At 35.7% G+C, this 13,077-nt stretch overlaps 1 protein-coding gene across 1 annotated transcript in view; it reads right to left on the bottom strand.

Moving 5' to 3' along the window:
* The window catches only part of MALRD1 (MAM and LDL receptor class A domain containing 1), a 236,253-nt gene that overhangs the window by 213,714 nt on the left and 9,462 nt on the right, over window positions 1-13,077 (bottom strand). The window contains exons 5-7 of the mRNA XM_031503816.2: window positions 9,672-9,765; window positions 5,899-6,042; window positions 2,935-3,092 (exon numbers count right to left, since the gene is read on the bottom strand). Coding sequence (XP_031359676.2) covers window positions 2,935-3,092; window positions 5,899-6,042; window positions 9,672-9,765 — 396 coding nt within the window. The remainder of the gene's footprint in view (window positions 1-2,934; window positions 3,093-5,898; window positions 6,043-9,671; window positions 9,766-13,077) is intronic.

Genomic DNA, 13,077 nt, shown 5'->3' with positions numbered 1-13,077 from the left:
AAGGTTTTTAACAATCTCACATAACACATGCTTTAAAAAATGTGGTGATTTGCTGTAATGAAATTACTGTAAAATGTGTGTGCAAATTGAAATGTGAGCTTATTTCAAAGAGAAGATGTCAAAAGTTTTCTATTAAACTAAAAGAAAACTGTAATAAAGTTCTGCATAGGTCTGTTCCAGAACCTGATATAATTATAGTGCTGACTAACTGACTGGAGAGTGTGGAGAGTTAGACAAAAAATAGATTTCAAAACAATATAGAAAATACTATATTGGGAGGAATTACAAGCATTGTCAAGAACAACATTTGCATTTAAAATCATCTCAGTATACAGAAACCAGTTTCCAAACCAATAAGACAAAGTTCAAAGACATATGAGTCACAATTAAGAAAGAAACATCAAATAGTCAAATACAGTAATGTTTAATTAAGAGCAGTTTGGCAAACCAACAAGAAAAGAGGAAAAGCTGCAAATTATCATGGACTGCAAAGTAGATGTAAGTAAACAACAGGTTACTATTATTTTCCTTGTCCTTCTTCATACCCAAGAGCAATTTAAATTCCTTGTCTTCCAATTGATACCACAATGTCTATATTAGAAAATATGTTCACTCATCCTTGCTCCCTCTGTTGAAAGAGGAAGGCCAGGGATAAATTTATAACACGTGTCACTTGCCTCTAAGAATAGTACTGAAACTGTAAATTGAGTATAATCCAGTCTCCAAGTGTGTTGGGCTTGTCAGTTCTGGGATTTCGCAAGAGATATTCAAAGATAAGAGGTTTTGATCAATAAATACAGCTATAGGATGTGCAGGAAACTGCAAGGTACACACAGCTGAGAGGCTGTTTTGAATGACAGCTTCCAGGACAGCAGCTCTGTTGTCTTCCAGGGTCAGAAAAAGCACTCAACTCTCACTTCTATTTCCTAGTATTGGCTAGTTTCAAAGATTCATTTGTCTTTCATAAACAACCTAATGATTCAGTAGCAAAATGTGAAAAAGCCAACTCTCCCTTTATTTCAGTTTAAGAAGTCTTAACCATGAGTCTGTACATTATTTTATTTTTCCTGAAACTACCAGCAGAAGCTTATGTTTCTGAAGATTTTTCTGGCAAACTTTGCAGTATGAGTAACTCACATGATCTTTAAATAAGTCTATGTGCAATAAATATACTTATGATTGAAGGAGAAATTGAAAAACTTAAACATAAAAGGGTTAAGAGAATCTGTGGAAATAGAGTGGACTGATGTAATAAATACCAGAAAATGTTTTTCTGATTAACATGTAAGGACCAGTTTATCAATTAATTCAATCTAGGCTCCCAGTTCTATGGGAACTTATATGTCAGTTTTCTTATGGTTTTCACTTACATAAGTTGCTCTGTTTTCAGGGAAAGAAAACTCTAGAAGTGGATCCATTGATGCTACTTAGGTGAACTGCTGAAATCAATATTCCTGTTCTGTCTCAAGGTTGCTGTGAGTGTCACACCTGGGAATTTTTGGCAAGTACTATGGCACAAAAATCCATGCATTCTGACCAGAACACTGATTATGTTACAATTCCCTGACACAGTAAAGGGTCATAGAAAAACACAACTATTGGCTTTTATAAATGAAACATGAGCAAAAGCCTGGAGTTTTTTTCATGAATATTCAAAGACACAATCATAAATAAATAAATTATTCCCATTACCTGTTCTTATTTTAAGACCTTTTGCTTGTGTTATACTTTGGGGTTTTTACCTAATCTTTGTGAATGAATTGGATTTAATATTTAAATATATATATTTTTGGGTGATAATAATTGACTTCATATCCATCAAGATATGAGAACCTTTAACTTCATGACGGCAGCTCTACCGATCTTGCTTTCAATAAGTAGCAGTGCATGCATCAATACTCACCTATTAAACCAGACTTCCAAAAGCAAACATCCTAATAGTAGAAAGTCTCACAAGACAGGGGAGGTAAGTGTCAGTGCTTGGCACCAGTTGACAGTGGATGGGAACTGACTGTCACCATCAGTTCATCACCCTGCTGTAAAACTTTCACACCTTCTCTCTGCGAGTTCTCATGGACAGCTCCACTGACTCCTTTCCTCTTTCTTCCACACGGCCGACTGACTCCTGCCTGTCCCTAGCAGATACCAACCCTTACTGTCCCTTGCACAACCACCTGACCCTTACTCCTCACAGCACAGCCAGCTGACTCCAACTCTCCTCCTAACCAGATAATCCACTCTTTTATACCACCCATCCTTATTGGACACTGTGACCAGTTAAGGGCAAGGCTGTTTCTACTCTTTGGTTATTAGCTCAGCTGCAGCTCCTCAGGGGTGAGATTGCCTTCAGTACTGTCTCTATTCTCTTATAATCCATCCTCCCTCAGGTAAGAAAGATGGAAAGAGTTTACAATGTTCAACTGACATTTGTGTTTCATTCTGGCAGGGCTCTTTTATCTACTAATAGGTAGAAGAATAGAAAAATTACTGCTCTAGCACTTGGGCAAAGCAAAGTGGGTGTTTAATCAAAAACTCCCCAACTATCCTGAGCCAACAACCTTTTTTAATATGTCTCTGTAGACAAAAGCACCTATTTTCTTAATTCCATAACAGGAAGAAGGCTAGAAAAGCTGTTACTATATATTTCCCCCCTGAAATCTGCAATTGATTTAATTCTGTAATATCTGGGTTTGTCCTTGAAGCCTTATTGCAGAAGCTTCACCCATCAAATCTGTTCACAGCTGAGACAGTGAACAGCCAGGTCTTGCAATTGCACAGACCAGTGGAATTACTGGAAAACCAGTAACCAAGTTACTTTTTGCACAAGCTGACTCAGGGGACAGGCATGCAGCGGCAGAGGTATCCTGCATTTTGTCTGGTAACACCGGGGCTGCCATACCTTTACCTTTTGGAAATGAACACTTTTCTACTTACCTGATTCATAAGCAGTACTGCCTTGAGAACACTACTATCTGCCATGGAGTAGTGAAACTGAAAATGGCAAGTCTTGCTGGAGCAATGACACATGGAGCTGTTTAGATGGGCCCTTTCATATAATGCTTTGTCATTAGTTTCTAACCATTCAAAATGGCCTGAAGAAAAAAGGAAAGGAAATAAAGGTCACTTCTTCATAAAACATTTTTTTTCTCAGTCTTAAAAATAAGGACTACTCTCATGTAATTACAGCTTCATTCCAGTCAGAATGAAATCTGTTCATCATGCTGATGATGTGACTTGGATGCCATGTATTTCCTATTAAATAGATTTAAATATATATATATATATATATCTTCATTTTACTCACAGATAGCCCCAGCAACCACAAATTATATCAGTAATAGTATTTCAAAGTTTTTACTTTGCATGCTAAAACCTGCAAGAAGTCCCAGCTCAGCCTCCTTACATTTACAGCCATTCAATATCCAATGACAAATATATGTGGGAACGGGGCTTTCTTCCCACTGTGGTTTCAAGGAAATATGCTTTTTACAGCAATGCTTAGGAAAGAAAAAATAAGAAAAATTGTCATCTGCATTACTGCTACAGGTAGCAGTCACATCACTATGTAATCAAGGTCTTCTCAGACAGAACTTCTGCAACAAAATGTTGGAAGCATATTGTCTTTTCACCTGAAGCAGAAAAGCAATTTGTGCTCTTCTTGACTTTCTGACCCTTATAAAAAGCATTCCTACAAAGATCTAAAAGAGTTCTCCATCCCCTCAACAGTGTCTATTAGTTTTCAGAAATAAAAAGGCTAAATACTTTTTACTAAATATATCAGCTCTTTCCCCACCTCCTCAGTCACTGAATACTTTGCTGCCTTCTGCAGCAACTATTAAAATAATAAACAATGACTGATTAAAGGTCTTAAGTCTGCAGTTTCTGTGTTTATTTATCTAAATACAACTTATCTCAAAACAAGGAAAAAGTACTTTCTGAACAGTATTATAGGGGAATATAAAACATCGGGAAGAACTTTTGATGCTAGAGAAATTAAGTGGAAAAATTATAGATAAATTGCCTAAAATAAAAAATGAGAAAAGCAAAGCAATAAAGGAACAAAGAAAAAAGGTCTTCCAAGGACAGAAAGTATTTTATTAAATTTAGGGACACAAGCAAGGGAAGATTATTCAAAGGCTGTAAGAAATATTTTCTTTATATATATATATAATTGTTTAAACCTCTTTTTTATAATTTTATTTCTTACCTCTCTTCTATTTATAGAAGTAAAAGCTTTGATCAAACTCAGAATATAAAGCTTAGTCAAGCTCTATTTGCATTGCAAGTGAGCCCTCAAGCATTGTATTTTTGCAGTTTTCATACCATGTCTTTAGTTTATAGAATATTTTTTTATATTCAGCCTCTTCATTTATGTCTCAACACATCTGCATGAATAGAAATACTGAGTGTATTGAAAGGTCAGCAATCACAGTTCAGATTTTTCAATGCTTTTCAATGTTAATGATGAATTAAATTCTGTATGTTGTTTTGATGCTTGTTTTTTCACACATTTTCATTTTTCTTTATGGCTGCACAGGGAATTTCTCTAAGTAGTTGGGGAAATTCAGCCTACTCAGCTGCCTGTGCATATCCATACAATGATGCCCAAGCAAGCACCTATGCAGGAAATATTTCCAAATATATTCTCTTTCCATAGACACTGCTTGTAATACGCTCCTGTAAAATCCTTACAGAATTTCAATATTTTTGTGTTCTCACTATTGCCTTAAAAGGAAAATCCATACCTGTTACTAGCCGTTAAGATGTCATGTTAAGGTGTGGCACAGATACACTGACTTTATGGGAGGTTTTTCAAATAAAATCAAATGAAAAATCTCTTGTTTGTTAGATACACCAGTGGAAATTGGAAGATGATATGACTCTTCACATTTAAGGGGAAAATAATCTGCTTTACACTATGCTCTTCATTATGCATATCTGCAAAAATTACCTTTAACATAGTGTGTACACTCAGGCATTTTTCCTTGCTATTCAGTGATAATTTGACTTATAGATGTTTGAAATTAATTCTAAAGTATCTTCTAAATTTTTTAAAATAAAAACAATATCTAACATTCATTCAGCTTCTATCAATAAGATGTGCTCCATTTCTGTGGGTTCAAAGTTCAAGCAGTAATCTCCATAATATCATTTCTTCAAAGCTGCATCACAAACTGCATTACTACAGCAGTACTTGACCCCTCTGAAGGCAGTCTCAGTACACAAGGCAAACACTTAGCAGGGAAGATAATTCCATCTCACAATAGAACACTTAGAGATTTAAGCTTCAAAAACCTTTCCCATAAACCCATAGAGACATACTACACAGTGACTTCAAAAACAAGTGATGCTCCTTACTTAAAATTGCATCTGGAGCAATTTTATTGATTTCAATGGTAGGACACTATTTTATAGAATAATTGTTTATTTACATTTGCCCCAATAAAAGGTATAAAATGAAGTTCCAGACTGTATGCTCAAGCAGAGTACAAAGTCAAACTGCCAAGTACCAAAATCACAACAAAAGAGAAAAACACACATATGGAGGCATAGATGAATTTGATTTAATTTCACCAAATTCTTGCACAGATCTCATACAAAGAATAAACTGGAGAATAAATCAGCTATTAGTTTATATTAGAATTCTTATATTAAAATATTTAATGAATACCTGAAAAAATTCATTAAACCTTACAATAAAATATTTTTATGCCTTATCAGAAGGAGTGCTCATGATGTCCTTATTAAACAGCCAAAACAAAACCTAAGTTAAATACAAAATACATGCAAGTACTTTTTGTAGTTTTATTCTGGTTTGGCATTGAGGTACCATCTTTCTATAAAAAGCACTATATTCTTCATGACAACTAGTAATTTTGAGTTAAATTAAATCCCCACCTTCAGTATCCTTGCTGGAATCCTCCTGGAAGGAACAGGAGGCAATCTTGTGCCCAGTTTGCAGCCGTGCCCCCAGAGCAGGCTCAGCTGGCTGGTCTGAGTGCCACTCGCACACGCCAAGCTCAAAAATGGAAGTCTGTGGTACTAAAAGACAAGGAAAAACAATCATTTCTTAAAAAGTCATTATATATGAGACTATTTCTCATTAGAAAACTATGCTTATTAAACTCCTTGGCAACATTTCTGCTTCTTCAAAACATTACTTCAAAAGCCCTGTGCATCCCTCATTGCTGCCCTGTATTTCAGCCTGCCATCTTTAAATATTCTAAGAAATCATTCCCTCAAGACAGAGGCTTCTTTCAAAGCAATGGAGTGCTATTTATGTTAGCCAGCCATCACAACCTTCATTAATTCAATTCCACAGAGAGAGTTGCCAGGTAACATAAAAACTGACATGTTTTAAATACCTATTTACTTTTCTAGGTGATAGCTACAGAAAAATCACTTTTAACTGAGGTTAAACTCGGCAGCATCTCCACAATGCTTGTAATAGAATACTCCTTTCTAGAGACAGAAAGGTTCTGAATGCATCACCACATGTTTTCGAGAGCTTTTTAAGGGCACAGCATGCTTGACTAATCAAGCTGCCTTCAGCAATGGCCAAGATTTTAAGCAGGACTGCACTATGACAATGAAGTTCCACTTCTTAATGTTATTGCAGGGAAAAGGTAATCTCCTGCTTAAGACACATTATTAAACAACAGACAGGATATCTCAGAGGAAACATAGACATTTCTAGCTACATGGAGAAAACAGTTTCAGGTTAGTTTACCTAGATGTTACTGTCTCCTTCATCTGAAAGACATTGTATTATTCACATTACTGACATCTCAGTGAAATGGGCTGTCCAGCACTGCTGCAAACCTTTCATTTATTCCCTGTTCCAGGGCTGAATAAGTGTGCACTGTTTTCAAACCATGTGTATTATCCAAGAAAGAGCTTGTCAAAAACTTATTTCCTATGGAAAATGCAAAATTCTACAAGGGTCTGGAAAAGGATGGATTTTGTCAAATTTCAGCATGCAAAAAAAAAAATTTCAAATTCATTCAGAAAAATCAAGATCATGTTTTAACACTTTTGAAGTATTGATACAAAACATCTCAAGTCATTCTGTGGGGTTTTTTCTTTCATTTAGTTTTAAATATTTTGAAGGTTGTTTTATGAAAATACCCATTTTCTAGCTCTTAATGCCACAGCATGTCAGACAACAGTAAGATTAGTATTTTGGATTTTCTGACTCCCATCCCTGTAGCAGCTCATCTCAAATATCTGCTTTCTGTAATATTAAAGGCTGCGTCTCTGCAGTATTAGAAGGAATGAAGGAATTCATTTTAATATTTTGTCAGCTGAAGTATTCATATTGGATTTTTGTCAAAATGTATACATTAGAGGTAGTACATAAATAATTACTTCAGTTTCCCTGAAAAAAACCCCATAACTTTGCAGTGGGCTTTGTCACTTCTGCATTACAAGTGACTTAAGGAGGACAAAAACCTCATTCTACCTTATAGCACTCAATTTTCATGCCCTGGAGCTCTTTACTTTCATCTCTATATAGAGATCAGAAGGACAGTCTTAATGGGGTTCTTCACATATATAATTTTTTTGAAGTTGTGAGAGAATTCTACAAAGCAGCCACTTGGATAAGAATATGACGCCTTTGAACAGAAGGTCTACTCAAGGTATAATTAAAGGAAATTTTACATTTTGTGTGTTTCAGAAAATAACTACATATATTCTATTTTACAGCTAAAGTTTTTTTTCTGCAGCCCATACTCAAATGTATGATAAAGAGCTGTGGGGGTTTTGAGTGATAACAAACTATTTGGCAGCTGTTGGGGAAACTACAAACTGTAGAGTATCTTAAATTGCTATACTGAAGACAGGGTTTTACTTGCAATTTTTTTTTCAATGCATGAAGTTTTGTCTTTCAGCAGAACTGGACAAGAGACTGAAGTGGGACAATTTGGGAGAGGGGAAGGGATGGAAGGGAAGAAAGAACCTAAAGCATAATGAAATTACTTTTATATTTAACCATGACAGTTTGCATCAAGAAACTCCTGAAAGCACAAAAATTTAGAGATATTTTACTCACAACCCTAAAATCATAGCCATGCTAATGAATAGAAATGCCCAGGTCATCTCTTTTGTGCATTTGTACCAGGATTAAAAATCATTAAGAGTACATTAAAAATGCAAGTTTTAACTAGGGATTTCATGAAATTCAAGTGGCTTTCATTAAATACCTACTTATCCAGACATTCCATAAGGGCTAGAGAAAAAATTATTTCAAATTCAACCAACCATTAGTCTGACCTTTTGTTTTAATTATTGGAAAATGTTCAGTAATAACACTTCTCTTTCAGGGAGAAAATTAAGATTCTTTGACCCTGTTTTTTAGCTGCTGTGAGCCATTTGGATGTCACCTAATGAAGCTGACTTCTCCTAATGAGGAAACACAGGATAAGAACTAGCTCTTATTAGATTATACCTGAGGCACTTAACAGTGCAGCAGCTCAATCTGTAAGCCACAGCATGGAGTTCAACAGCTGCCATGAAAGGGAAGTTTAACACCTGGATTTACAAGATATGGAGAAAGCATACATCTGCTTCTTTTCTTTTTTTCTCTTCCATCTCTTTGAGACAGTGTTTCATCTTATATCTGAGTTCTTTTGGTTTGATTTGTTTTTGCTTTAAAAGAATCTTGTTAAAAACTCTATGTATTTTTACAAACAGATCTACAGCAACTGGCTAAACAAGTACATAGGTTTCTAGAATTATAGAAATCTAAATATATATGCCTGCTGGCATCACTAAATTAGGCTTTGTAATTTGCTCTAAATGTGATCTGCTTGAAATTGCTTAGCACTCAAACATATTGATACCCATGTGCATATTTTTTCAATAGTTTTTTCCTACAGGGAAATCTAGCGAGCATTATTTAGGAGTATGGTAAATGCAAAACCAACCATGTAACCTAGCTTGGTCTGTGTCAAACACTGCTTTTAATATCTCAAGTTAAGTTTAAAGTCTAAACCCTCTGTGCCCATTCCAAGAACAAAAGAAAGAAAAACAACGGAGGTGGTTTGAATCAGAACTGCACTCACCTGAGGATGTGACAGAGGTGCCAGAGGGCAATACTCTGGTGTAATACAGAGCAGCAAGCAACTTCATTTATGCTAGGATGAGTAGCACTCCTTTTCCATGAAAATACATTGGGTTGGAAAGGGAAATAGGAAATGTTTTGCTGAAGAATTCTGACATGCAGGGATGGTCTGACTGCAGAGATGACCAGCCTGACATTACAGCTCTTGGATGTAGCAGAGCAGAACAGCATAACCCCACCGCACAGCTGAGGATCAGGACCTTCTTGCATTTAGAAATACAAGTGCATTGGGAATCTTCATAGTCAGATCCAAAGCTGTGCCAGAGCTGGCTGAACACATCAATTCTTCAGCCAAAAACAGTAGATCTTTTTTTATCCACAGAGCCCTTAATTTATAATGTATCAGATTTCTTAAACTATTTATTGTCTTTCTTTGTAACTGTGTTTAGATGTGAAAAGACAGATGATTGTTTAGAGAAATGAAAATGAGCCAAATGAAAACACTTAAATAGTTGAAAAAGCAAAACAATTCCATTGTCTTTTCTCTTCTAATCCAGGAAAAAGACAATGTAAAATGACCTGTCTCCTGAAAAACAGTTATTCTTACCATGTGCTACAGAACATCCTTCACTAAATGTAATATCATCAATGGCAACACTTTCACCTTGTCCCTGGGTCTCCACCATCCCCGAAAAAATAACCTAAAGAGATTAACAACAAATTAACAAGAAACAGAGTTTATCAGTGTCACAGACAAAAAAAAAAAAAAAGCACACAATATATGCCAGTCAAGTTCATGGAGTATCTAATGGAAATATGAGAACTCTAATCACACATTTAACAATTTTGAAGGATTATCATCCTGGCTTTTTGACACACCTGTGGCTTTCTTTACCTGAGCACAGATAGGTAAACCAATCATCTAACTCAAGATTAAAGTAGAATTTAATGGAAGGATCTGAAAATCACAATAAAATGCCTTAAAATCTAAGCAAGGATCATGACAGTTAAAGAATAGAACACTAAGGAGTTTATGTTTTATCAAGCCATTATTCCACCAGAGACTAGAAATATGAACATTTTCTGGTTGATTTTAGAATTTCTCAAAAACATGGAGAAAAGTCAGAGCAAAAAAACCCATTATTCAGAAGCCTTCAATCACATTTTTAGGCAAAAAGCCTTGAGGAGTACTTGGTTGACAGGTATTCCGCTCTAATGTTACAACAGTGAGGCTTTTTTTCTCCACCAAAGTTTTCTATACACAAGAAGTTACAAGTATTTTACTTTTCCATCTTAAGGGCAGATTTCAACCACATTTGTAAATGCCTAGACTATTACACATTTTCTGCAGTGGTGTACAGGGCAACTGACCAATTGCAGTCCTGGGAAAACAAAACAAAAACATACCAATCAAAACAACCCAACAAATCAATCTTATTAATAACTTTCCTTAAAATATTCCCTAGCCACATCTTGGGATGAAACAGTTCCAGGATTTTCCAGGGTCTTGGAGGTACGATCTACCTAGAGGTACATTCTAGCTCTTATTAAGGAATTCACAGTGTTACCAATAGTTTTTCAAACATTAGCTTGAGAGTTCAGCAACAATATGTGCATAGTTTAACAGACTAATGCAGAAAACTTATAAATTACCAGGAACTGAGTTTTTTGCTGTACAAGATGACTCAACTTACCCAATTATATGACCATTATGGTATGAATTGGAGTTTTGTTTTTTTGAGAGGCGTAATCTTTTGGGGTTTTTTTTGCTTTACTGAACCTGTAGTTGGCTTGCACAAGAAGAATGGCAGCCATAGCACATTCAAAAATATGTTTATATAAATGAAATCCAGGATCTTGGAAATTTGCTCATTTGATTTGTTTCAGAAAACTGTATTTTGAGTTCTTGAATTCTGCTGCAATGATATGTTTAGTTAATGGTTACTTTCATGATATCACAACAAGGACAAATAGCATATTCCTATTTTTTGTTTCTATCATGGCATGGTTTCAGATAAGTTCCTAAAACAATACAGTGCACTGTTTTATAATTAGAAACACCATAAATATTATTTAATATCAATGATTTGACAAATATTTTACCTTTGCAGTAATGTTTCATTCTGAACTCAAGATTTAGTTGTTAATAACTTCATTTAAAATACATATCTACCTATAGCTTGCATCTGGGGTTTCATAGTCAGATTTTTTTATATAGTGAGAAAAAGTGATTTAGACAATGCTAAAGAGGGAGTAGCTCACTTTGCTGGAGCAAAATCAGAGGCTGCTTCAAGTTCATATTCCATCAGAGCACACAAAGTCTGTATGAACCTGCGCTTCCTCAAAACTCTTGAACAGTCGCTCAACTTCCCCACTTCCAGAAGATAATATTACTAGATGCCTCCAGCTGCTCTTGTGTCTAGAAAAGATTATCCAGGCTTTATCTGGTGCAGATACCCAGCTGAACTTCCCTAAGTTCAGTCCAATAATAACCAAAGTGACTCACGCCCAAGTTTTCTCCAGAAAGGAACAATTCAGTTTTCCTTCTCACACAAAGTCTAGAGCTCTTTAAGCTCACAAGTCAGTAACAAAATAAGTCTTTGTGGCACTATTTGCTCATAACTACAGTGATATTTAGCTATGCAATGTCTGTGAGCACCTGATCAAATGAATTGTGGGCTGACTCCACAATGCAGCCACAGGAGCAGATTGCAGCACAGCAGCAAAGCACAACGTAAAACAGGAATCAAGCACAAAGACAAAAATGAACCCCAAGCCTAGAACCCTTTGCCTTAATGAAGTCTGGGAGACAGATATTTGCTCTCAGTAAATCAGAGGAAAAGTAGCTTGGAGAGAATACCATGATACAATTGTCCAAAACTTGGCCAAAACAGACATACTAAGCTTTCTGCTTGTTGCATGTAGTTAAACAACTGGCATTTCAGAACACCATAAAATGAAGATTTTTAAATGCCAAACTAAATTCTATATCCCATAGATATAATCCAGACTCTTAGTAAGAAGAGACATAAGTGTTAAACACTCAAAATCAAAATGAGCTAAGAAAATAAGAAGTGGAGGTTCGGTGGTGGCTTTTAACTAAAATCTCACTTCAAATCTGCTTTTAAAATTGACAGAAGTGTTAAAGCACCCTATTTCAAAGTGATTTGTACATCCAAAGAAAAATTATTTGTCTCCCATAATTTTTTTTCTCATGGAAACACTAATAATCAAAACTTGATCTTGAAAAATGCCACAGGTATCCCTGTAGACTTGTCATATAAAAGAACAAGTGCAAAAGTGTAAGTGAATTGTATTCACTTGTATGACATTGATATCTTGCAAGTTGTCACTGGAGCAAAATGTGCAAACAGAAGAAAATTTGCTTGGCTTCAGACTCTAGGTTTTGTGAGGTGCTGAGCTGTGTTTCTTAAGTCAATTGTAATAATTACTAGAGTAAGTTTGATACCAGCCTCTTTAAAGCTGGACTCTGCCCATCAGTTCACTTGATAGAGGGCAAAGGATAACCAGGTTTGCAAGCAATAATCTAATTGGGATTGGACCTAGGAATTCAGAGGAAGTAGAGATTATATTATGTAAACCATTCCTGGACTGAGTCAACTTGCCAAGTAATACAAACAATGAAAAAATAAATCTAGAATGACACCAGAAGTAAGCCCTTCCAATACAACCTTAGATTGCTATACATACACCCTTACCAGGTAGAGGTGAGTTACTGACCAATAACAATGTTGATAATTGAGTTGGGTACAGGTATTTTGCAATATACATTCTCAGAAGAGTTGAGTAGGCCAGTATTACTTCAAAAATCAAGATCCTGTTGGATGCTTCAGCACAATATGGAAGCCAATATTGTTACTCATTTGGTTTATGGAAACGAGGTTGTGCTGCCATGCCTTCAGGTTTGCACACTAAGCAACTTCACAGTAACTGCAGTAGCAGGAAAGGCCTCTCATTTTCTTCTCTGCTCCCCACTTTCTCTCCAGTACTAT

Source organism: Lonchura striata, chromosome 1 (assembly GCF_046129695.1).
Source record: "Lonchura striata isolate bLonStr1 chromosome 1, bLonStr1.mat, whole genome shotgun sequence".
NCBI classification, from domain to species: domain Eukaryota; kingdom Metazoa; phylum Chordata; class Aves; order Passeriformes; family Estrildidae; genus Lonchura; species Lonchura striata.
The sequence above is the reverse complement of the archived record's forward strand: the minus strand, read 5'-3'. Positions and strand labels throughout refer to the sequence as shown.